General features: G+C 36.7%; 1 protein-coding gene across 1 annotated transcript in view; it reads right to left on the reverse strand.

The window, feature by feature from the left end:
• The window catches only part of HERC1 (HECT and RLD domain containing E3 ubiquitin protein ligase family member 1), a 192,813-nt gene that overhangs the window by 121,892 nt on the left and 46,643 nt on the right, over positions 1–24,278 (reverse strand). Inside the window, exons 3-12 of the mRNA XM_080807823.1 lie at positions 19,570–19,665; positions 15,887–16,081; positions 14,542–14,853; positions 12,275–12,371; positions 11,563–11,706; positions 10,360–10,487; positions 6,934–7,078; positions 6,670–6,841; positions 4,746–4,880; positions 4,244–4,409 (exon numbers count right to left, since the gene is read on the reverse strand). Coding sequence (XP_080663949.1) covers positions 4,244–4,409; positions 4,746–4,880; positions 6,670–6,841; positions 6,934–7,078; positions 10,360–10,487; positions 11,563–11,706; positions 12,275–12,371; positions 14,542–14,853; positions 15,887–16,081; positions 19,570–19,665 — 1,590 coding nt within the window. The remainder of the gene's footprint in view (positions 1–4,243; positions 4,410–4,745; positions 4,881–6,669; positions 6,842–6,933; positions 7,079–10,359; positions 10,488–11,562; positions 11,707–12,274; positions 12,372–14,541; positions 14,854–15,886; positions 16,082–19,569; positions 19,666–24,278) is intronic.

Here is a 24,278-nt window from a genome sequence, read left to right on the forward strand (position 1 = left end):
ATCACAGAGAGTGAGCACGAGTTGGGGGAGAGGGAGAAGCAGGCTTCCCAATGAGCAGGGAGCCCAAAGTGGGGTTCAATCCCAGGACCCCAGGATCACGACCCGAGCTGTAGGCAGAGGCTTAATCAACTGAGACACACATGTGCCCCTAGGTTAAGATTTTTAAAACAAGAAGGACTTAGACCAACAAACATCCAGGTAGCTATTAAGAACAGCTACATTGTCTTAGGCCTCATAATTTCTCAGGGTCATAGCTTTTTTATCAGTAAAATGAGGGTGCTGGACTAGAAAAAAGAAGCATCGATGATTAAGAGCTCTTGTAAATTTAGAATGAAGAAATTTAAAAAACCTCAATAGAAAGTTTAGAATATAAAATTAAATTTCTCAGACAGTAGTTGGAGGAAATGGAAATGGAAATGGAAAATGGAAAATGGAAATGGAAATGGAAAACAGGGAAAAAAACACAAGAAAAATTATGAGGACTCATCCAGGAGGTCTAGTATCCCAATAATAAGGATTCCAGAAAGAGAAAACAATGAAGAGGAAATCAATATACAGTATACTCCAAGCAACTTCTTAAAACAGAAGACTATGAGTTTGGAAAAGGGTCCACCCAAGCATAAGTCACAATGGTTAACAACAGATCCACATCAGTTCCTATTATTTTGAAATGTGAGAACACAAAGGACAAATAGAACTTGCTACAGAACCCAGAGAGAAAAGCAGATTTCCATACAAAGGATAAAAATTTGAAGAGCACTGATTTTTCTGAATAATAACATTGAAAGTTAGAAGACAATGACTTCTATGGGAGAATGAGTTCTTAACAGGAAAATGTTAATAAAACTACTTCATTGTGAGTATATTTTCAAGGAATATTTTTCCTATCTACCATCTCTCAGAAGCTACTAACAGAGGTAAAAAACCAGCAGACACTACCTTAACCAAGTGATCATGGTCAAAATCTCCAGTTACAAGACATGCCAATACCATGAACCTCATGATATGGTGTATGGAGGACACATCATCATTTCTGTAGCATTCTTTCAATCCAATCATGAGAAAACAACAGAAATATTCAGTAAAATAACTGACCATGACCCAGAAGTTGTCTAGTTCATGAAAGACAAGGAAAAAAATGAGAAATTGTGACACAGTGTAGGAGACTAGGGAGAAACAACAATTAACTGTAATATAGGATCCTGAATAGGATTCCTCAAAAGAACAAAGACATTACTGGAAAACTGATCAAATTTCTAATAAGCTGTTTAGTGTAATGAATAGTATTAAGCTAATGTTAATTTCTTGGTTTTGATAATTGTATTGTGGTTATGTACGACATTAGCATTAGGGGAAGCTGAGTGAGAAAACTATTTTTTATGCAACTTTTCCTTAAGTCTACAAATGACTCAAAATAAAGCATTTAAAAAGAAACCAAAAAAAGCAGCAACAGTGATTATATAAACAAATCTAAGTTCCTAGAAGTTTCAGAGATAAGGAACAGAAACAGCTTTGTACATATCCTGAGGATTCATCTCTGAAGGACTCCCCTAATAGAGTAACTACCAAGGACAGTCAAGGAATAAATAAACCATTTCTAAAGATAATTTTTAAAGTTTACTTTCCTTATTTTAGTCCAGTACTTTTTGGCCTTTTAAAAATACTACGCTATCGGGGCGCCTGGGTGGCTCAGTGGGTTAAAGCCTCTGCCTTCGGCTCAGGTCATGATCCCAGGGTCCTGGGATCGAGCCCCGCATCGGGCTCTCTGCTCTGTGGAGAGCCTGCTTTCTCCTCTCTCTCTGCCTGCCTCTCTGCCTACTTGTGATCTCTGTCTGTCAAATAAATAATCTTTAAAAAAAAAAAAAAAAAAAATACTACGCTATCATTCCTGATAAATACCAAAACAACAAAGTTCCCATTCACCACCAGGTTAATATTTCTTCTACCCACATGCCAGGGATATGTCTGTCCAGCTGAAAAATCAGTCATCTTTTATTGATATGTAATTCACATGTCATAAAATTCACCTTTTTTTTTTTTCTAAGTATAAAATTCACTGGTTTAGTATATTCACAGAGTTGTATAACCATCACCCCATTCTAATTTTAGGACATTTTCATCACCCCAAAAAGAAATTTTGTGTCTATGAGCAGTCACTCCCCTCTCACCCTCCCCTAACCCCTAACAACCAATTGATTTTCTTTCTCTACGGGTTTGCCTATTCTATACATTTCATATACATACAATCATATAATATATGGCCTTTTGTGACTGGCTTCTTTCACTTACCACAATTCTTACAAGGTTCAGTCATGCTATAGCATGTTATCAGAATCTCCTTTCTTTTTACTCATGAGTAAGATTATCCTGGTACAGACATACCACATTTAGTTCATTCATTCATCACCTGACAGACATTTGTTTATTCCACTTTTTGGTTATTATGATTAATATTGCTATGAACATTCCTATACAAGTTTTTGAGTGAAAAATTCTCTCAGGTACAGACCTAGGGGTGGAAATGCTACATTATATGGTAACTTAACCTTTAACTATTTAAGGAACTACCTGCTTTCGAAAGCAGCTGTACCATTTTACATTAACACTAGCAATATATAAGAGTTCCAATTTCTCCACATCCTCACTAACACAATCCTGTCTTTTTGATTATAGCCTCTAAGTGGGTGTAAAGAGTGTTTCACTAAGACTTTGATTTGCATTTCCCTAATGACCAAGACTGTTGAGAATTTTTTCATGTGCTTACTGGCTATATGCATATTTTCTCTGGAAACATGTCTACTCAAAATTCTTTGCTCATTTTTGAAGGTGAGTTATTAAAAATAAATAAATAAAGTTGGGTTATTTAGCTTTTTACTGTTGAGTTGTAAAGATCCTTTATATATTCTGGAAACTAGAATATTTTTTTCAAGATTTTATTTATTTATTTGAGAGAGAGTGAGCCAGAAAGAGAGCATAAGCAGAGGGAGAAGGAGACTCCCCTCTGGGGTTGGGGAGGGACATGGGACCTAGATTCCAGGACCCCGGCATCATGAACTGAACCAAAAACCGATGCTTAACGCCAACTGGGCCACCCACTGTCCCTGGAAACTAGAATATTATCAGACATACGATTTATAAATATTCCTCCCATTCTATGTATGAGTTTTATGTTCATTTTCTTGATAATGCCCCTTGAGGCATAAATGTTTTCCATTTTGATGAAGTCCAATTTATCTCTCTCTCTTTTTTGGTTGCCTGTGCTGTCAGTGTCATATCTAAGAAACTATTGCCTAATCCGAGGTCATAAAGATGATGGATGAGTGGATAAGCAAAATGTGATATATATGTACAACAGAAGATTATTAAGACTTAGAAAGGAAGGAAATTCTGACACGTGGTACAATATGGATGAACCTTGAGGACATTATGCTAAGTGAAATAAGCCAGTCACAAAAAGACAAACAGTTTCAGGATTTCACTTATACGACATATTCAGAGTGTGAAAATCAAAGAGACAGAAGGTAGAATGGTGGCTACCAGAAGCTGAAGAAAGGGGAGAATGAGGAGTTATTGTTTGATGGGTACAGCATTTCAATTTTATAAGATGAAAAGAATTATGAAGATGGGCAGTGGTTGAACATTATGAATGTATTTAATACCACTAAACTATAATTAAAAATGGTTAAGGTAGGGGCGCCTGGGTGGCTCAATCAGTTAAGCATCCAGCTCTTAATTTTGGCTCAGGTCATGCTCTTGGAGTTGTAAGATCGAACTCTGCTCTGAGCTGGGAATGGAGCCTGTTTGAGATTCCTTCTCTCTTCCTCTTTCCCTTCCCATCCCCTCTCCCCTTCTCTCTCAAAAAAAGAAAAGGTTAAGATAGTAAATTTTATGTTATATGTATTTTACCATAATAAAAAATAAAACTGCATCCCTGTCCTCAGAAATTTATCCTCTGGTGGAAAAGACAGACATGTTTGTGAACAGACAACTACAATACAATGTGATGCAATGAGCATACATACAGGAGAAACCTAACCTGGCAGGGGAACAGGGAATGAAAGGCTTCCCAAAGATGACCTTTGTCTTAAAGGATGAGTTAATCAAACACATTTACTCCCACCAAGAAAAGGAATAAGGGAAAGAACATTCAATTGAAGTCTTCCAATATATGGTTGCATATATGAGCTACAACTTTAGGGAAAGATGTGGCTTAAGATACAGATTCCAAGTCCTATACGCTTACCTCTTGAATTTCATCTGGGACAGTTGAATCCATTAGTCTGAAAAGCAAATTTCGAAGTGGACCTGCCTGTCTCCCAAGAATGCTGGTAGCAACCCCTCCCGCAAGTGCAAGAGCAAGGTGATTTGAAAGCAGCTTCAGGCATAGCTTGAGGAAATTGTGGTGTTCCCTGAAACCAAACAAAGTGCTATGAACTTCTGGAACATAAAAGAGCATGTGCTATCCAGTTTGGGTAACATTTTTTTCTCTTTAAAAATTTTGTCAAATTATGACCAATAGTGATTTTTTAAATGTAATTCATGAAATCATGGGTAACTTTTCCTAAAGGTCATTATCAATAAGTACCTAAGTTTAGCTCTTTTTTAGATTCTAAAGAAGTTCAACATAATTGAGGGGAAAACAGAACAAAAAAGAAAAGTAAGTCAAACTCAAAATGAATAATTAATAGATACACACACACACACACACACACACACACACACCAATATACATATATATAACATACCTTGATGAAGGGAAAGGGAGTGGGGGAATCTCACTGTTTATTTTATCACAGTATCTCTCAAGAAAAGAACGCAGGTGTGAGAAGGTACTCTCTTCAAGATCTACACAATAAGGTCGGTGCCATGCAACAACTTGTCTAGAAGGAATCATAAGAAGATCATGTAATAGCCTTAACAGAGGAATTTTCACATATGATCAAAAATTTAAACCATTAATAAAGATGAAAGATTTCAACAAAATATACAGAAGGCCTTCTTGATTATAAAAGTCAAAACCCTTCATTTTATCAACCAAGGAAAACCAAGAATTTGTCATCCCTGGAGTTCTTAAAAAAGAAAACATATAGACACAACCTGCTTTGGAAGTTGGATATTCACTCAATTAAAGGCAAAGATCTGAGCCATAGGGGCTACTACAGTCTTCTGGTTCTAAGGGTCTGTAAAATGTATATTTCATATTAAGAAAAGTGGCCTGACTCTGTAGAACAGAAAACTGAAAGCTATTAAAAGAAAACTCCTGGGGCACCTGGGTGGCTCAGTGGTTTAAGCCTCTGCCTTTGGCTCGGGTCATGGTCTCAGGGTCCTGGGATCGAGCCCCGCATCGGGCTCTCTGCTCGGCACGAGCCTGCTTCCCCCTCTCTCTGTCTGCCTCTCTGCCTAGCTCTGATTTCTCTCTGTCAAATAAATAAAAAATTAAAAAAAAAAAACCAAAAACTCTTTAAAAAAAAAAAAAAAAAGAAAACTCCTGGGACACCTGGGTGGCTCAGTCAGTTAAGCATACGACTCTTGGTGTTGGCTTGGACATGATCTCATGGGCCATGAGATCAAGCCCCACATCAGGCTCCACACTCAATGGGAAGTTTGCTTGGGATTCTCTTTCTCTGCCCCTCCCCCCACTCACGTGCACCCACTCTCTCTCAAATAAATAAATAAATCTTTAAAAAAAAAAAAAAAAAACAACTCCTAAAGACTCTTGTGAAGACTGTCAAGATCTTGGGAACCAACTCTCTATATATGAAGTGGGAAGTTGCAAATTTAATATGAATAGCAAATTATTTATAATCAATTTATTATATTTTTAGCTTTTGTTTTGGAGGGTGATTATAAATGTTTTTTATTGGTTAGAATGTCATAAAAAATCCATCTGAATCAAAGGTCTGGAAGGCAAATATAATACATGTCAAGTTTAAATTAGCCCCCATGCATCTGAAAATATCTGAAACACCCCTAAAATTCTTTAAAATTCACACTCCTAATAAAAACCATCTACCTGATTTTCTAAAAACATATGGTTATCTCTTTAGGAAAAAGCTAATTTCTGCAAAAGTAACTTCCTTTATTTAAAAAGTATAGCCACTAATTACTTTCAAAAAACCAACCAGACAAAGGTCACTGAGGCTAATCAACTGTTTAATAAAACCTAGTTCTGGGGCACCTAGGTGGCTCAGTCGGTTAAGCATCAGCCCTTGGCTCAGGTCATGATTCCAGCATGAGGGCTCAGCAAGGGAGTCAACTTCTCCCTCTCCCTTCTTCCCCACTCATGCTCCCTCTCTCACTTTCTCTCTCAAATAAACAAAATATTTTAAAAAAATAAAACCTAGGTCTGAGTTCATCTCAATGTAACTTCCTCTTAATATGGAGACATTTAATTTTTAAAATGAGATCCCAGAGACAGAGAAGGAATTCAAAATATTTAAAGGACACTTAAATCAAGAAAATATCTTAAATACAGGGTGTAACTTCTTGCTTATATAATATAACCTCAACATTCAAGTCGGAAGAACTCTAGATGTCATGCCTGTGATAGTAAAATAATCAACAGCATAAATGTTCAGAGGGTATTTTATGAACAAAGTACTATGACTTTTGTTTTCACTGGTGTTTCTGTTATTAGAATATAAGAATTTTTAAACGTGGCATTCTTACCTATCCCTAGGAAGAGCAGTCCATGCTAGACTATGTGATGTTCCAGCAGAGATCTGCTGAATAGCTATGCCATCTAAGCCACTCACTTTCTTTGGTTTAGTAATAGGACCTGTGGAATTTCCTTGGCCACACTGCCCCATTGAGTTATTGCCCCAGGCATAAACTTCATTATCTAAAAATAAAATAAAGAAAAGCCAAATTTAAATGTAATACATTTATAGAAGGTAAGTTAATATTATTTCTTTTAAAAACAAATGACATTACCATGAGAAAGAGCCAAACAATGACTGTCTCCAATAGAAATGTCAACTATTCTTGTGGCAGCCAGTTCTTCAATAAGCTTGGGTCTCAAAGCAGTAGCTTCTGAAGAACCACAACCTAGACAAGCTCCACAGCCCCAAGCATAGACCTGAAACAAACAGAAATGCATAAAATATCCTGAGATACTAAGTTGAGGACTTATGTTGTTTAAAAATAAATATCATCTAGGGGTGCCTGGGTAGCATAACTGGTTAAATGTCCAACTCTTGGTTTTGGCTTAGGTCGTGATCTGAGGATCATGAGATGGAGCCCTGCATCAGGCTCCGCACTGAGACTGGAGCCTGCTTGGGAGTCTCTCTTCCCCCTCTCCCTCTGTGCCAATCAATCAATTAATTTAAAAAATCTTTTAAAAAAAAAAAAACAAATAAGTAAGAGTGTGGCTTGATACCAAATAACGTTCTGGGCACCTGGGTGGCTCCATCAATTAAGCGTCCACCTTCAGCTCAGGTTATGATCCCAGGGTCCTGGGATCAAACCCCGCACTCCCTGCTCAGCAGGTAATCTGTGTCTCCCTCTTCCCCTCCCCCTGCTTGTACTCTCTCTCAGCTTCTCTCAAATAAATAAAATCTTGAAAAAAATAAAAAATAACTTTCTGTTGCTAAAATTAATATTTACTGTTTTGATTGTTAAAGATTTTAGAGTTATTTATTTTGCTGTTTTTAAATGTTTACTACACAGGTAGACAAGCAGCTTAGCTGTGAAGAAAATCACAGAAAAAATAGAAGGATCTTAGAAGGCTCTTAGCAGCTTAGAAATACTGTTGCTATTTTACAACTTCTTCATGTGTTTCCTACTCTGTGGGTCTCAACAAATATTTCTTGGTTGATTAGACCAAGGTGTGTGTATATAAAATGAATTATGTAAGTCACAAAACTGGTGTTTATGATTCAGTTAAAAATCACATCACCTCAGGGACGCCTGGGTGGCTCAGTTGGTTAAGCGGCTGCCTTCGGCTCGGGTCATGATCCCAGCGTCCTGGGATCGAGTCCCACATCGGGCTCCTTGCTCGGCAGGGAGCCTGCTTCTCCCTCTGCCTCTGCCTACCACTCTGTCTGCCTGTGCTCTCTCTCTCTCTCTCTCTCTCTCTAACACATAAATAAATTTTAAAAAAAAATCACATCACCTCATTGTTATAATAATTTTAATGATCACTTATAAAGAGGGCCATGTGAAGCGGTAGTCAACACAGCTCTCTGAACATCTTCATTTTTGGCTAATTAATACTACAACAACCACTGACTGATTTAAGAAGCTTAGGGGAAAGGTGAGTTGAACAGGAAGATAAAAGGGTGAATGACTGTCAGTTGGGCAGCCCAAAATCAAAACAATTAGCAAACTGAGTGACCTTTTTTTTTGCCCCCGTCAGTGGGTTCCAGTAATATCATATAGACTCTTACCCTTATGCTATTGGGTTCAGGAATTTTTTTGTCTTGTAATTCTTTCATTAAAGACTACTGAGAGATTAAGCCTCTTAAGCAAAAAAAAAAAAAAAAGAAAAAGAAAAAGCAGCAAATACTTGTACCAGTTGCTAGAGAACTACTTAAGACAAGAATAGAAAGAAAATTCCAGCACACTAAAGGTATACGTAAGGAGGGATTAACAACTAAAGACAAGTAAGGTGAAAAAATACATAAAGTAATTCAAAATCTCCAAAATCACTCATCAAGTACAATACAGTACTGTCACTCAATAAGACCCCTATTGCTAGAGTTTGCTCTTGCAGTGTTCCTCTGGTTGAACACCAGATGAAGAAATACTTGGCTTGTATTTAGGGACCTTGTTGTATAAAATATAGGTACTGTATTTTTCAACATAAGAATTACACTTAATATGATGGGAAGTCAGCAGTGAAGTGGCCTGAGAGGACTGAGGGAAAAACAGATGTTGATCATCTCATGCTCAGCAAATTTAATGGTAAACAGAACTACCCTTGTCATTTAAACGTATTTCTCCCTCACTTTATTTCTTCCTAAGTATGTATATTTGATTTCACATAACTCAGCATACTCATGATACAACTATTCTATATAGCAACTAACTCACAATTTCCTTTGAAATTCAATATAATAAATGTATTATCATTATTAGCAACTAACAGTTCAACAGTACTTGGTAATTTATAGAAACTTTAAATTCATGTAATTACCTTGCATAATCATTTGTAAGCAAAGCAGAAATCATTACCCCTCTCATACAAAAGAACCACATGATGATCAAGGGAGGTCTGCGATTTGCCTATTGGCTATAGATTAAACAAGTGAGCATCTTCTGGCTTCAATTCATAGATTCTTACCACAAAACCCATAGTGAAAAAGATGTAAAAGAGAAGTTCCAGGTCTTAAGGCAGCATCCAGCACGGTAACAAATGACTAATGTAATGAAATACAGGGTAATGAATAGTTTGAGTTTGATTTTTTAAGACACAAGGCATTCTAGTCTCTCCAAAATAATTACACTATATGCTAATTTCAGCTTTGCTGTTCATCAGCCTTGTGAATTAGTCAGAAAACATTTTTATACCACTACCTGGCACATAATGGTTTCCTATATGTGAGAAAATGAGTGGTCAGCTCACTTTTTCACTGTGGATGCTGATGGATTTAAGAAGAAAATTATTATTAGTCTATTACCATACCTGGACCCTCTCCATCACTAACAAAAAAACAGAGAGAAATCAAAATATGCAAACAGAAGTTCAGAAGTTTATAAAGAGATTAAAGTTCTGACTATCCTAAGCCTGACTAACCCTTTCTTAGAAACACCTATCCCTCTCACATCATTTTTCCATATGGAAATTTCTCCTTACCCTCTCTTTTGATCACCTTTTGCCTTCTTAGTTCCTATCACTGGTTTCAACAAGATCTATTCACACTTTCTCCCACCATCCATAATTTTTAGGAAAGAATTTAAGGGGTCCTGAGTGCTAAAAAGGTTCTATAAAACCTCTTAATACAAAGAATGGGCTGAGGACAGATTTATCTGGGTCACACAGGCCAGGTGAGAAAATCTGGCTCCTTTGCAAATACTCTACCTCTTCAAACATGAGAAAATATTTCATTTCAGTAGATTGCCTTTAAAACGTTACCTTTTTTAAGGGAAGCCTGGGCAGCGCAGTCGGTTAACCATCTGACTCTTGGTTTCAGCTCAGGTCATCATCTCAGGGTCCTGAGATGGAGCACCACATGGGCCTCTACATTCAGCATGGAGTCTGCTTAAGACTGTCTGTCTTTCTGTCTCTCTCTCTCAAATAAATAAATCTTCACAAGAAAATGCATTTTTTAACTTTAAACCTTAATTATGATTATTACTTTTTAGTCACCTACTCCTCTGAAATAATTTAATCCTTTTATGCTCATCCCTTATTCCTACCTGCCCTGTTGATGTTAAAGCAAGTGAAGACTGGCTCCCAGCACAAACTTTGCGAATGAACATTCCTTGTAAAGCTTCAACAATTTTAGGTTTATACACTCTGTTAGTATCTCCATGGCCAAGTTTGCCTACCAAAAAAAGCACATTCAAGTTAAACAGTTTACTTGTTTTAAAGAACCTCTATGCTTTACCTAAGTATTCATATTGATAAATATCACTCATCTTTCCATCACTAAACTGATGTGCAAAACTCTGTTTCTGACAGCAAGGATGTGAACAAATGAATGTTTTTGTTACAAGAAAGAAACAGAAACAACCCACAGGCTACTGAATCTTAATTTCAAGCAATTAAAACCACCTTAAGGGAGATATGGAAAATTTTCTTTCTTTCTCTACTTTTAACGGTCATATTTCCAACTTCAAGTTTGCTGATGTAATAAATAGGCTGTAATACAAGGAGTTTGTATGTATCTAATTATTTTTAACTTTTTAATAGAGCCAAGAGTTACTAAAATAGAAAACTCAGCAAATCACTAAAGAAGAAAAACAAATGGCCAACAACATATAAACTCAACCTCACTAAGAATCAAGGAAATATTAAATGATACCATTTTCACTACTGAAATTATTTTTAAGTACTCTTAATTTTAAGATTTAATGCCAAATGTTTGTTATTGAAAGACATGGGAAAATAAGCAATCTCACACTGCTGGTAGCTGTGAATAAGTGGACAAAGATTTAGTCATTCATTGTGTAATTTTTGATACAGAAAAATATTTGGAAACCATCTAGGTACTCAATAGTAAACTGATTTTTTTTAAGTTGTATTACGATCAAATAAAGGGATACACTGAGCTACTTCGAAAAATTTAGAGCCATAGGAAGATATTTTTTTAAAAAATGTCAGACAAAGACCAGCAGATTATAAAAAAATCTAAGACACATGTCTGCTTTAGTTTTCAAAAAAGGCATCTATGTGGAAATATACATACATGTTTATATAAATACATATATATTTAGAGGTCTATCTATGTAAGTTAACAATGGCTATAGCAACATTTGTTGAAACAGTTCATTTAAATTTCTAAAATTTGTACTCATCGTTAGAGTTTTCCTATAATAAACATATATAACAGAAAAGTACATCTTTTTAAATCTCAAGAAAACAAGCCCAACACTATCAATAAATAATTTTTTACATACCATTGTCTCCACCTCCAAAAGACCATACAGTTCTCCCATCTTTAGACAAAGCAATAGTGTGTGAACTGCCACAAGAAACCTCTCCGACATTGCTAATGTCTTTTACTAATGTTGGAATGTTACGGCTGTTACTGTCTCCATGACCTTGGATAAAACACACACAACAAAGAATAATGTTGTTAACGCTTTTTCTTTAGGCCATTACATCACTGGCAGAATAATCATTTTAAGTTAATGACAGAAATGAGGTATTTTTAAAGTACAGTTTGAAAGACAGAATCATTTCCAGTATCCATCTTCTCATCCAATCAACTAGGCTGCTCTCAAACTGAGACCCACAGTCCCTTCAGTGAATCATTAGCATATTCTATACATGCTCCTCTCCCAGCACTTGTCTAATGCTACCTAGTATCACGCTAATGTCAACTTGTTTTCACACACATTTTAGGATCATGATGGTATCTTTCTTGTCCCTGAAATCCTTAAGTGTCTGCTCATAATAGGTACTCAGTAAATACTTGCTAGATTTAATTACAGCTTAAATTTCAGCACTAGAATCCAGGTATTCACTATATAAAACTGGGTTCCTCTGGGCTAAAACTAACAAAATAAATAACAGGGTTCTTTGCCTATTAAATCTAGCCTCACTGCTTCTCAGTAACCATCATTTCTATTTTTCTCTGAGAGTAACTTCAATTTTAAAAAAGCTTACCTAATCTTCCAAAGTCTCCTTCACCCCATGTGTATAATTCACCATCCTCTGTGACAGCAGCACTATGTCTGTACCCAGCAGACACACAAACAACTACCTGCATTGCACACAAAACACACCAAGATGAAGAACATGTATATGCTAAAACATGTAGTTCATATTTGATCTTACACAGAGAGACTGCAGAGACACTGATATTTGCAACTTATCCAGAAGTTACCACGTACAGTTGTAGAGGGTGTGCCCAGGATAGGTGCCTGGGGTCATGAAAATGCTGAAATACAGCCTCTGCTCTGTTTGCCAAGCCATGAAATCTAGCTTCCACCCAGAGAAGATAACTTTCCTTAGTTCACACAAAGGCACTCCAAAGGTTAGCAGGAGCCCTGAAAGCATCAATCTAATCACTTATAAGAATACTGTATCAGCAATCAAGGCTTTACTCAAAGAGCTGGCAGGGCTAAACACTCGTGGAACAACGAAAAAATTTTAAATATAAGGTTAACATAAAACCTACAATCCTGGCTAATCAAGAAAAACTCATTATGTAATAGGGGTGACTCTCAAAAACATAGTTACTATTAACCAATCCAGGAAGATCTAAGCAGTATATAAGCTTACATTAATTAAACTCTTAGCAGTAGCTCTTTACCCCTCAATTAGCTATACAGTTGATGAGTAGAATCAGGGGATTAACAGTATACAGCAACATAATTGGGAGATGACTCATAGCTTTTACCACTGATCAAAATAATGATTTAACAGAAAAAAAAAAAAAAACTATACTATTACTCTGCATCTTTTCAATCTCCAAAAATCAGAACTCACTTGAGAAAATTCAAAATTTAGATTCAATAAAAAATACTGAGCACCATGTGGCACCTGGGTGGCTCAGTCAGTTAAGTGTCTCCTTCAGCTCAGGTCATGATCTCAGGGTCCTGGGATCAAGCCCCATATCAGGCTCCCTGCTCAGATAGAGGAGTCTGCTTCTCCACCTACCCCTCCCCCCATTCATGCATCATCCCTCTCTCTCTCAAATAAATCTTTAAAAAAAAAAACACTGCATACCTAATACATTCTAGATAATATGCTAAAAACTACTAAAATTTTTATCTAAAAGTTATTAGTTTACTTTTTGGAACCTTTTTCCTTTATGATATTCATACTAAGTTTTATTTAATTAGCAAAGCTCCCATTAAAAAATAGGACATTAAAAGGAATATAATGTTTAAAGAATTGGAATGAAGAAAGAAGGTGCTTAAAGTAGTAGTAGTATTTTCCTGAAAATTTCCTTAAAGCCCCACATTCAGCATCTTATCAAGTATCCCATGATGTTGTCAGGTGAAACATTCCAAAGCTCACTGCTTGGGGTTGATGTCTAAGTTCAAATACTACAAGTTATAATAAAGTGAAATTCATTTGATAGACAATCTTGTCAGACAACCTCCCATGAAGGAAAAGTGTCCCACTTGCAATTCTGGTATAATATAAAAATTTAAACTTTGAAAAGGTCTTATATAAAAAAACTTTTGTGGCAAGAATGTAATCTTAAAATAGAGGAACCTGTATAACTGCATATAACTATAAGTTCAGGAAAATACCTTCACTTCTTTAAAGAAAGGTAAAATAGAAATTAGAAGAGGAGATCTAGGTTCAGTTTCTAATGGTGTTAATTTCTGTGACCTTCAGCAAGTGAGTTAACCACTCTAAATGCCTTGTTTCTATTAAAATGACACCTCCTCCAACTTTATGACCCCATTATCTAATATCATACCCCACCCAAATTAATATCTAATACATTACTCAATTTTTTATTATTATTTGAAATTATGTGCTTACTCATCTCTAACCACAGATTAAAAGTTCCATGATACTAAGGATCTGTGTTTTATTCACTACTATGTGTCTAATGCCTCAAACACTGCCTGGCATTTGGAAGATACTGAAATATCTTGTGTATCTGGATAGTGTATTTGGATACACTGTCAAGATAGTCCAGAAAGAATATCTGGAAGTGCTTGTGAATGGATGATTCTCAGTTTCCTCATGTGAAATGAGAGTAATAACTACCTTAACAAAGTTATTATAAGAATTAAAATTAAGTAATATATGTGAAAGTGTTTTGTAAACCACAAAAGCAAATATCCAAAGGATAAAAAGGATTTGCGGGTGAGGGTAACTTTAGAAAGAATACATCAAAATCTGAAAGATATCATCACTTACAGCGCAACGCATCTAATTATTTTTAAATACAAAAAGAAAGCACATACCTTTCCCTGGAGAGGGCCCTGAATAAGCTTGGGATATTTCTGTGTTGAACTATTTCCATGTCCCAGTTTCCCATAGTCACCATCTCCCCAACTGAAGACTTCTCCTTCTGTTGTAAAAGCTAAGGTGTGACCATCAGATCCTTTAGAAGATGAAACCTTTTTAATTGACCTGTGAGGTTCAAACGTTAACTTTTTTAAAGTGGACTGATTATTAGAATCTCCAAGGCCCAGTCTCCCATAGCTGCCTTTACCGCAGGCTCTGACAGAGCCATCCGTAGAAATAACAAAAGTGCAGTATTGTCCAGCTTCAATCTATATGCAAAGAGAACAGTAAAATAAAATGTTTCTGTGAGACTCAAAGTATAATATTTAACGCTAGTTTTATCAAAGAGGTTCAAAGTCTTTAAAACCAGAATATGGCACTATTCTACAGAGAAATTAAACAGAAAATTATGAGAACTATTAATGGTTTTCTCATGTTGACTTTATTGTTGAGCATAAATTACTGCATATTTTCTCTCTTCAGGATATCTACCCAGTCATGATTCAATAAAACAACAAAGTAAAATGTTTTACCTCATCTTATAATTGGTGGATGAAGAGCAAGAAATAAAATTATCCTATAAATTCCTTCGAGTCCATTATGGCAAGGACCATATAAAATATATTTTACATTCATTTAAAAAAAAAACACCTAAGTTTTAGTGAAACTAATAAAAAAATAGAAAGTTCTAGCTTGGCTAAAAGGTAGCTACAAATGTAAAAAAGTGATCATAATAAGAAATAAAATGCCAATCTGGCAAAAGAAAAATTCCAGTTTTTACTTAGTCCTATTTTCCATTTGCATTGAATATAATGGTAAATCTGTCGTCATTCATAATTCTTTTCAAAAATCCAGCTCCTATTTAATTTTTTGAAACTTGGAAACCATGCTAGGGAAATGAACTAAAAATGGTTTTTTTCCTATTAAAATGAAAAAGGTGATATAGCATGGTATACAGAAACAATACAGATAAGAAACGAGACTCTTGGGGTGCCTGGGTGGCTCAGTGGGTTAAAGCCTCTGCCTTTGGCTCAGGTCATGATCCCAGAGTCCTGGGATGGAGCCCCGCATCGCGTCGGACTCTCTGCTCAGCAGGGAGCCTGCTTCCCCCGCCCCGACCCTCTGACTGCCTCTCTGCCTCCCTGTGATTTCTGTCTGTCAAATAAATAAATAAAATCTTAAAAAAAAAAAAAAAAAAAGAAAGAAAGAAAAGAAACGAGACTCTTCACTCGCTTAAAAAAAACTCTTAACACTACTTAGAGCAAACCATCTACCAATTTGTAAGATATGTAGAGGACTCACAGTCTGAGCATCAGAGAAACTGGGAGCCAGTTTGGGCTGTAATATTTTCTCCTGTGTGCCTTCCACCAATTGATGGCTGCTGTTGCTCCCCCAGACATAAACCTCACAAGTTTCTGAGACAATGGGAGCATCACCAGTCTGAATGCTATCTGGGCTAGCACAAGTTCTTGAGTAATCAGACGCCATTCTGCAAACCTATTAAAATTAAAAATACGCAATAAATAGGCAAGACATTCTTAGTGGAGACAATTTCATAAATGTTGTCTGAAATTACTGTTTATTTTCCTTATTTCTGAAACTCTCAACTGCTCAAATAACTTAAGAATACATCTAATTTTAAAAACAGATGGCTGGACTAAAGACTCCTGCAAAAGATACTAATAAAGGTGGCAAAAATGAGGAGGAGGAGACACATAATCAAGACTTTTTTTGACTAGTAATTATGGCACACACAGCATTACAGGAAAAAGAAAAAACACCTAAAAAAACAAAGTAGAAGGGGCACCTAGCTGGCTCAGTCAGTAAAGCATGCAACTCTTGATCTCAGGGTTGTGGGGCTTGAACTTTTGAAAACTTACTTTAAAAAAAAATTGATAATCCTATAACCTTAATACAATGAATGTTATCTTTTTTACCTATATTCCAGAATTTTGCATGTATACATTCTTTAACATAGTTAACACAGTGGATATATAAAAGTGATGAAACAAAAGTCAGACAAAATTTTCCACAGCTAACTTATCTTCATGAATGAACTGATAATTTTCCATCTATGTAAAAACCCCAGTTAATTTAACCCTTTTCTTTTAAACAAGACATTTAGAGTCTTTTCGTTACATAAGCCATTTTTAAGAACATAGTTGTTACTACCTTTTTCATTACTTCTTAAGTAGAGAAGCTCAGAAATGAGGCTACTCTATTCCCAAACAACAATCTTATAATTCTTGAAACATACTCTAGCAAACTGCTTTCCAAAACGGTGCTACTATATATCACCAGCAGTACATTTTATGTACACATAAAATAAAAATCATTGCTTATTTACCATCTGTGTTGAATATAATGGTAAAGTCTGTTGCTATTCATGATACGTTTTTAAAAACCATACTTCTCTACCTGCCGCCCCCCACAGCCCTGCCAAAAGGATAGGCCCCAGAGTGGCCATTCCAATTGCCCTAACCAAGGAATACGCCTATACGAGAGTACCAGTCTCACTGCATCCATACCAATAACACGTATTATGCTTTTAATTTTTTGCAAAGGCTTAAGTGGGATCAAAGAGGATGCATTATTTTAACTTGACATTTTGTTATTATAACAGAACTAAAGTTTTTCTATTTCTTTGTTTACCACTAACTTTTGCCCATTTACTTAGCAGGGCTTAATGGATTTTCAACTGGCTTATACGAACTCTATGTAATAAAAATATTAACTCTGGAGCACCTGGCTGGCTCAGTCAGTAGAGCATATGACCCTGATAGGGTCGTGAGTCAGAGCCCCATGCTGGGTGAAGAGAGTACTTAAAAATATATATATATATTAACTCTGACTGCAGCTGTTGTCAATTCTTTTGTCTGTCTTATAGTGTTTTTGTTTTTGTTTTTGTTTTTTTTGCTCAACCAAAACAGGAGAAGGAAAACCTTCAAAAGTCAATCTTCAAAAGCCCATTAAATGGAAGGGGACAGAATAATTTTAGTCAGAATCATTAAAAGTATCCAAAACAACAGAATGACATATGTGTTCAACATTCTCCAGTGAACATAAGGATGGTTATGAGAACACACAAAATACATGTAAGTGAAGACTGCCAGTCCCTAATAAAAGATCTGAAATTTTGCTGGAGACAAAAGGAGGGTAGTGGGCCAAGAGTGTTAGAATTTTTTAATCTGAAGATCTATTACCGTAATAAGTTTTATATGATAAATCCCAGCTCTCCTCCATTCCACATTCCCCCCAAAATGAGCAAGATAGAAAAAAAATTACTTATAGGGCTTAGAAATGTGTTTAAAAACTGGAGCAGGGGCAGGGCAGAAATCCAGGAAGATAACAGCAGCAGCAATGCCATTTTCTAAACACACTGACTCACTACAGAGAACAACTACATGGCCAAACTTCAAGTCCACACTTAACATTCACAACAAAACTAGGTGACAAGGTACCTCCAATAACTCCAAAATATAAGCAGATGCAGACAGATGAGTCTGGAATAATTTGATGTGTCACAGAGCAAGAAAGCTATGAAAGATTATTAGGCCTCTATCAAAAGAACTTAGGGGACGCCTGGGTGGCTCAGTTGGTTGAGCATCCAACTCCTGGTTTCGGGTCAAGTCATCATCTCAGGGTCATGAGATTGAGCCCCATCTGGGGCTCTGCACTCAGCAGGGATTCTGCTTGAGTTTTCTCTCCTCTCTGTCTGCACTTCTCCCTGCTTGCACTCTCTTTCTCAAATAAATCTCTCTTTAAAAAAAAAAAAAAAAAAAAAAAAAGAACTTAGGAACCACCCTGAAGAAACTACTACCTTAAAAGACTATTGGCCAAAGATGAAATAATATGAGCTCTACTACAGATAATAATTTAATGGGTTAAAACTCAAACAGGTTTAAGTCTATGGGTTCATAATGACATTTTCAAATGAAATCAACTGGTCCACTTTGGAGGATGACAGACCAATTCATTAAACTGAACACTAGTTTATAAAATCAGTGTTCAAATTTTTAAAAATTGGATAGACATAATCAAGCATTTATTCAGCCTTTCTTATATGAACTGAAACAGAGTAACCAAATAATTGATAAGGGTATCAACTTTATAAAAACATTCCAATGAACAAAAGAGGAGTGATACAATTAAAATATCAACATTTTGCAACCAACCACCTATGAATTAATCATTAAACATAAAGAGTTGCTAATACCACAATAAGAGAGACAACTAGAAGGAAACTGATGAAAGATCACACCACCATGTATAGTCTTGCCAAAGGGATCAAACCTAAAACCAATCAATCCTCAGGTTAAGCCTCTGGATCCACCTGCCAATTTGCAGAAAATAAATAGTGAACTGCGTTATGAGTAATCAATCAGCAAAAATCCCAGGTTCTAAACAAAAACACTGATGGAAAGAAAAAAATGGAAGGGAACCTACAGATTAAGAGATTAAAAAGACATCTTTTTTTTTTTTTTTTTTAACAGGCAAGACTGCACCATAGTGTCTAGAGATACCCAACTGGGTGACACAATGATAAAAGAAACGCAGGGAAGTAATTACTCTTAAAGTCAGGATAATGGTTGCTTAGGGGAGAAGGACAGGGGTTAAGACCAGGACATGAAAGAGCCACTCAGAGTGGTTGGTAGTTTTATTTCTTTACCTGGGTACAGATTAGAAAGGATATTTATTTTATAACAATTCGTTAAGCCTGACATTTGTTTTTCTGTATCTGTTTTTATTTAAAATTTTTTAAAGTTACCTACACATGATACAAAGCTCAAAATGAATAAAAGGGTATACACTGAAATGTATGTCTCCTTCCCATTCCTGATGCCAGATACCCTAGCTCCACTTTTAGGGGCAACCACTGATGCTACTTACTTCTGCATCCTTTTCAAACACTGAATAATTATTTTCATGCTATAGCATTTTAATACAAAGTAATTTTAAACGTAAAAGCCATGATTATTACATACCTCTTCAAAGAGACATAAAGCTGCCTCATAGAGTGAGCATAAGCCATCAGATGTTCTGGTTGGTTCCCTCCACTGACTCCGATCAGCAGATGAACCCTACAGTTTCAGGAGAGAAACATACATATTAAAATCACTTAAATATTCCACGGAAGTATCTGAGGAACTGTATATGTGAGTATGCATGCTAAGCTCAAATCCTAACATTAGGTCATGAAACCAACTTTTACACAGAAGTGTTACAAAAGATGGAGCTATTGAGTGAAACAGTAAATTAAGTGTCAATCCCTCAATGACTGTTTATTCAACATAGGGCTTGCCTAGAAACAGACAAGGAGGCAGAATTTTGCCAATTACATGTTCTTTGGGTGGCCAATATCCAATAAACGAGCCCCCCAGGAAATATTCCACTCTCCTGGAGCTGCCTTGCCCACCTGTCCCTGAGGATACAGGCAAGTAGAACACAGCCAGCTTGAGTGATGACCTTGACCAGAGCAGCAGAAAGTCCATTCCTCCCTTCTTAGTTTCAGTAAAACTGAAGGCCCACAATTCAGTTCATGTAGCTACCTGACTACTCTAGCAACAAAGCATCTTTTTCCTATCACAGATGAGGAATCATAGCACTGTTCTGGGACTCTCCAGAATAGGGGCCAACGGCTGTGACCAGAAATCATTCTGTCATTGACAAATGACAAAGCAGAAAGTGAACTTGATCTCACTCTTCCTTCAAATTCCTAAATCCTTAAATCTTTAGATCACAAATGTCAAGTTCCTTCTCTGATTTAGCAATCCTGTAATCATGAAATTGTCATCAGTGGCTTTTTTCAATGGATACTATACTGTAAAAATATTTATATTCTAAATGATAAACTGGCAGATATACCATAAAAAGTTTATCTTGTACTATGGAAGGGAGGTTGGGCTAGATGCCTATAAGATCCCATCTAACTCTAAGATTATATGATTTTATCAGTTCAAACTATTTTAATTAACATGATTCTGAAGAAATGAAACAAATGTATATGTTGGCTATTTAATTCATGGCTAGTTTATCAGGTACTAACCTGCTACTGCCAAATCGATTTTTCTTTTTAATCTGTTTAAAGTTGTGTTTCTCAAATTTTAATGTGGACATAAATTATCTAGAGACTATTAAAATACAGATTCCAATTCAGTAAATATAGATGGGGCCTAAGGTTCTGCATTTCCAACAAGCTCCCAGGATATGCCAGTGCTGCCATCTGAGGCTCACTTTTTGAGTAGTAAGATTAAAGAGAGCCACGTGTAGGTGTGGAGTCATACCAGAAGCTAAGTGTTCAAAATTAACTAGTACTGAACATACAAGGTATTGCCATACCAGTAAATACTCAGGGGTACAGACTCTACAAATTCCATAACTAGTTGTGCAATACTTCTGAGAAAAACAATTGTAATCTATGGCTCCATTATTTAAAAGGCCATCTCTAGTGATCACCAAATCAAAAGTAGATGTGGAACAACAGCCTGCTATGCCATCCTAGGAGCTGGTACCAGAGCCATCATAATCCCCTTTTTCATGCTTTTCTACAGTATGGAAGGAAATGTTGAAAACTACATGAAGTTTTGAGTGAGAGACAGACATGGGTCTAAATCCAGGCTGTATCACTGGATGTGTGAATGAAGGATAAGTCTCCTTATTCTTAGACAGGAATAATGCTGATATTACTTAGGGCTATTGGGAAGATTAGAGTTAGGTACAAAACATGCTTAGCACAGTTTCTAATATACAGTAAGAAAATAAAACTGGTAGCAGTGGTTATTAATTTGCATCACGTGTACAGAGAAAGAAAATACAAGAAATCTTCAATAAGTTCTTGCTAAATTTACAAATACCAAACCAATAAAACATCCTTCGAACACCGTCACTCACTTCTGTTCTGCCCAATACAGTCAATATAGTACTCCCCACCCCCCAAATCCAGTTTCACTTTGTATGATTTAGCTACCCAAGGTCAATAGCAGTCCAGAAGCAGGTGCTCCTTTTTCTGACATATAATCAGAAGGTCAGTAATAGCTTAATGCTAGGTCATAATGCCAATTCATTCACCCACTTCATCTTCATCTCATCGGCATTTTAGCATTTCACATCATCACAAGAAGGGTGAGTGCAGTACAGTAAGATATTTTGAAAGAGAAACAACATTTACATAACTTTTATTACAGCATATTGGTATAATTGCTCTATTTTATTGTCACTGTTAATCTCTTACTGTGCCTACTTTATAAATTAAACTTTATCAGAGGTATATATGTATGGGAAAAACCATAGTACATATAAGGTTTGGTACTATCTGCACTTTCAGGTTTCTACTGGGGGTTCTGGAACATAGCCTTCAAGGATAAAGTTAGAGGATAATGTAGTTAAAGGTAAGACTACGCCGCCATAGTCAGTAAGGATTAAAGATATCTCTAAAACCCAATCTATACACAGAATTCCTTTTTTTTTTTTTAAGATTTTATTTATTTATTTGACAGAGAGAGAGATCACAAGTAGGCAGAGAGGCAGGCAGAGAGAGAGAGAGGAGGAAGCAGGCTCCCCGCTGAGCAGAGAGCCCGATGCAGGGCTCGATCCCAGGACCCTGAGATCATGACCTGAGCCGAAGGCAGAGGCATTAACCCACTGAGCCACCCAGGCGCCCCTATACACAGAATTCTTAATGTCAAAAGGGAAATAATACTATACCTAGGTATTTTTAAAAAACAAAATTTTGTATATGTGCTGCCGAAGCAAGCACAAAAAAACCCCAAAATTTTGGAAAATACAGTACATTAAATGTATAACTTTATAAACTGTTAACATAGGAATTTCAATGGTCTAAAAATAAGTGGAAATTAAAATAACATAAATTCATGGTTTCATAGGTCATCATTTAACTACCTCCCTCTCTTAAGCACCCACCATCAAAAATAATGTTAAACCTTTTATTTTTTTTCACATTTGTCTTTTTAAGATATTCTGACAAGGACGTAAGACTAGATGGAGTACATTTCCATATATTCTTGCTATCTGGTTTTACACTACTTAAAATTGCTTCAGTGACTCCCCGCTGCCTACAAGAACGAGTCTCAACACCCCACAGTACAAGATACAAGGCCCTGCCTTCACCTCATCCCATTCTACCCCATCCATCCATCCATCCAGGGGGTTGCTCTCCTACACCTTGGTCACCTTGTGAACTCTGGTCCTCTCATCCAAAAACTTCTTCAACTCCCCACACTCACACACTTCATTGTTTGCAGGCAAACTCTTTCTACTTTTCAACTAAGCTCAGGGATCATTCCTCCACAAGACATTTTCTGCCCCTTCCCTCCAGTTCTCTTCCTGTGTCTCACCACCTCCTCCTACTGCAGATCTCTACTATAGCCCATTATCATTCATTTGAAATGTCTGTGTATCTGTCTTTCTTTAAACTGTGAGCTGGCTGAAGACATGGATACTACAAAGCTCATTTACCGTTTCTTTTTTTTTTTTTTTTTTAAGATTTTATATATTTCTTAGAGCGAGCACAACCAGGGGGAGTGGCAAGCAGAGGGAGAGGGAGAAGCAGGCTCCCCGCTAGGCAGAAAGCCCAATGCGATGCGGGGCTCAATCCCAGAAGCCTGGCATCATGACCTGAGCTGAAGGCAGACACTAAACTTACTGAGCAACCCAGGCGCCTCTCATTTACTTTTTAAACTCAGTACCAAACAGTATCTGGCACACAGTGTTAAATAAACACCTGCTGACATCAAAGGCCAATGGTGTTTTTATCATTGTTTATTTTTTCAGAATTCAGAGATATACACTGACAATATTTCCCTCTCTTTATTTAAATATGTTAATGAGTATTTTGTGCACTCCCATTCAAACACCATTACTGCATGTGTATCATTAGTGAAGGTTAAGAATCACACAAGTAGGGGCGCCTGGGTGGCTCAGTGGGTTAAAGCCTCTGCCTTCGGCTCAGGTCATGATCCCAGGGTCCTGGGATCGAGCCCCGCATCGAGCTCTCCGCTCAGCGGGGAGCCTGCCTCCCCCCTCTCTCAGCTTGCCTCTCTGCCTACTTGTGATCTCTGTCTGTCAAATAAATAAATAAAATCTTTAAAAAAAAAAAAAAAAAAGAATCACACAAGTAAATAAAAATAAAGGATCGAACTCATTTTTGTTAGGCCTTACATCAGGTACTCAGTTGATGGTTATGTGTCTTTCCCTTTAACTTTCAGCTTGGGGTAAGCTTTGTCCCAGTTGTTCAGGGTAGAGAAACTTAAGGCAGGGTTGGAGTCCAGAGTACTGGGAGAGGATATACCTATTTTCTGAATTCTCAGACAACACTGTAATGTATAAAAAATGTGGGTTCGGGCGCCTGGGTGGCTCAGTGGGTTAAAGCCTCTGCCTTTGGCTCAGGTCATGATCTCAGGGTCCTGGCATCGAGCCCCGCATCGGGCTCTCTGCTCAGCAGGGAGCCTGCTTCCTCCTTTCTGCCTGCCTCTCTGTCTGCTTGTGATCTCTGTCAAATAAATAAATAAAATCTTAAAAAAAAAAAAAAAGTGGGTTCTGGAGACCAAGAGTATTAGACTCTATCGTTTACTGTGTAAGAGGAATAATAAACATAAATTTCAATTAATAACCATTCCTTTCCCCTAAAGCCAATCTGAGATTTAATTAAATTCAATCTAATATAGGCCTGTGATGA

This window comes from Martes martes (assembly GCF_963455335.1).
Source record: "Martes martes genome assembly, chromosome: 7".
Lineage (NCBI taxonomy): Eukaryota > Metazoa > Chordata > Mammalia > Carnivora > Mustelidae > Martes > Martes martes.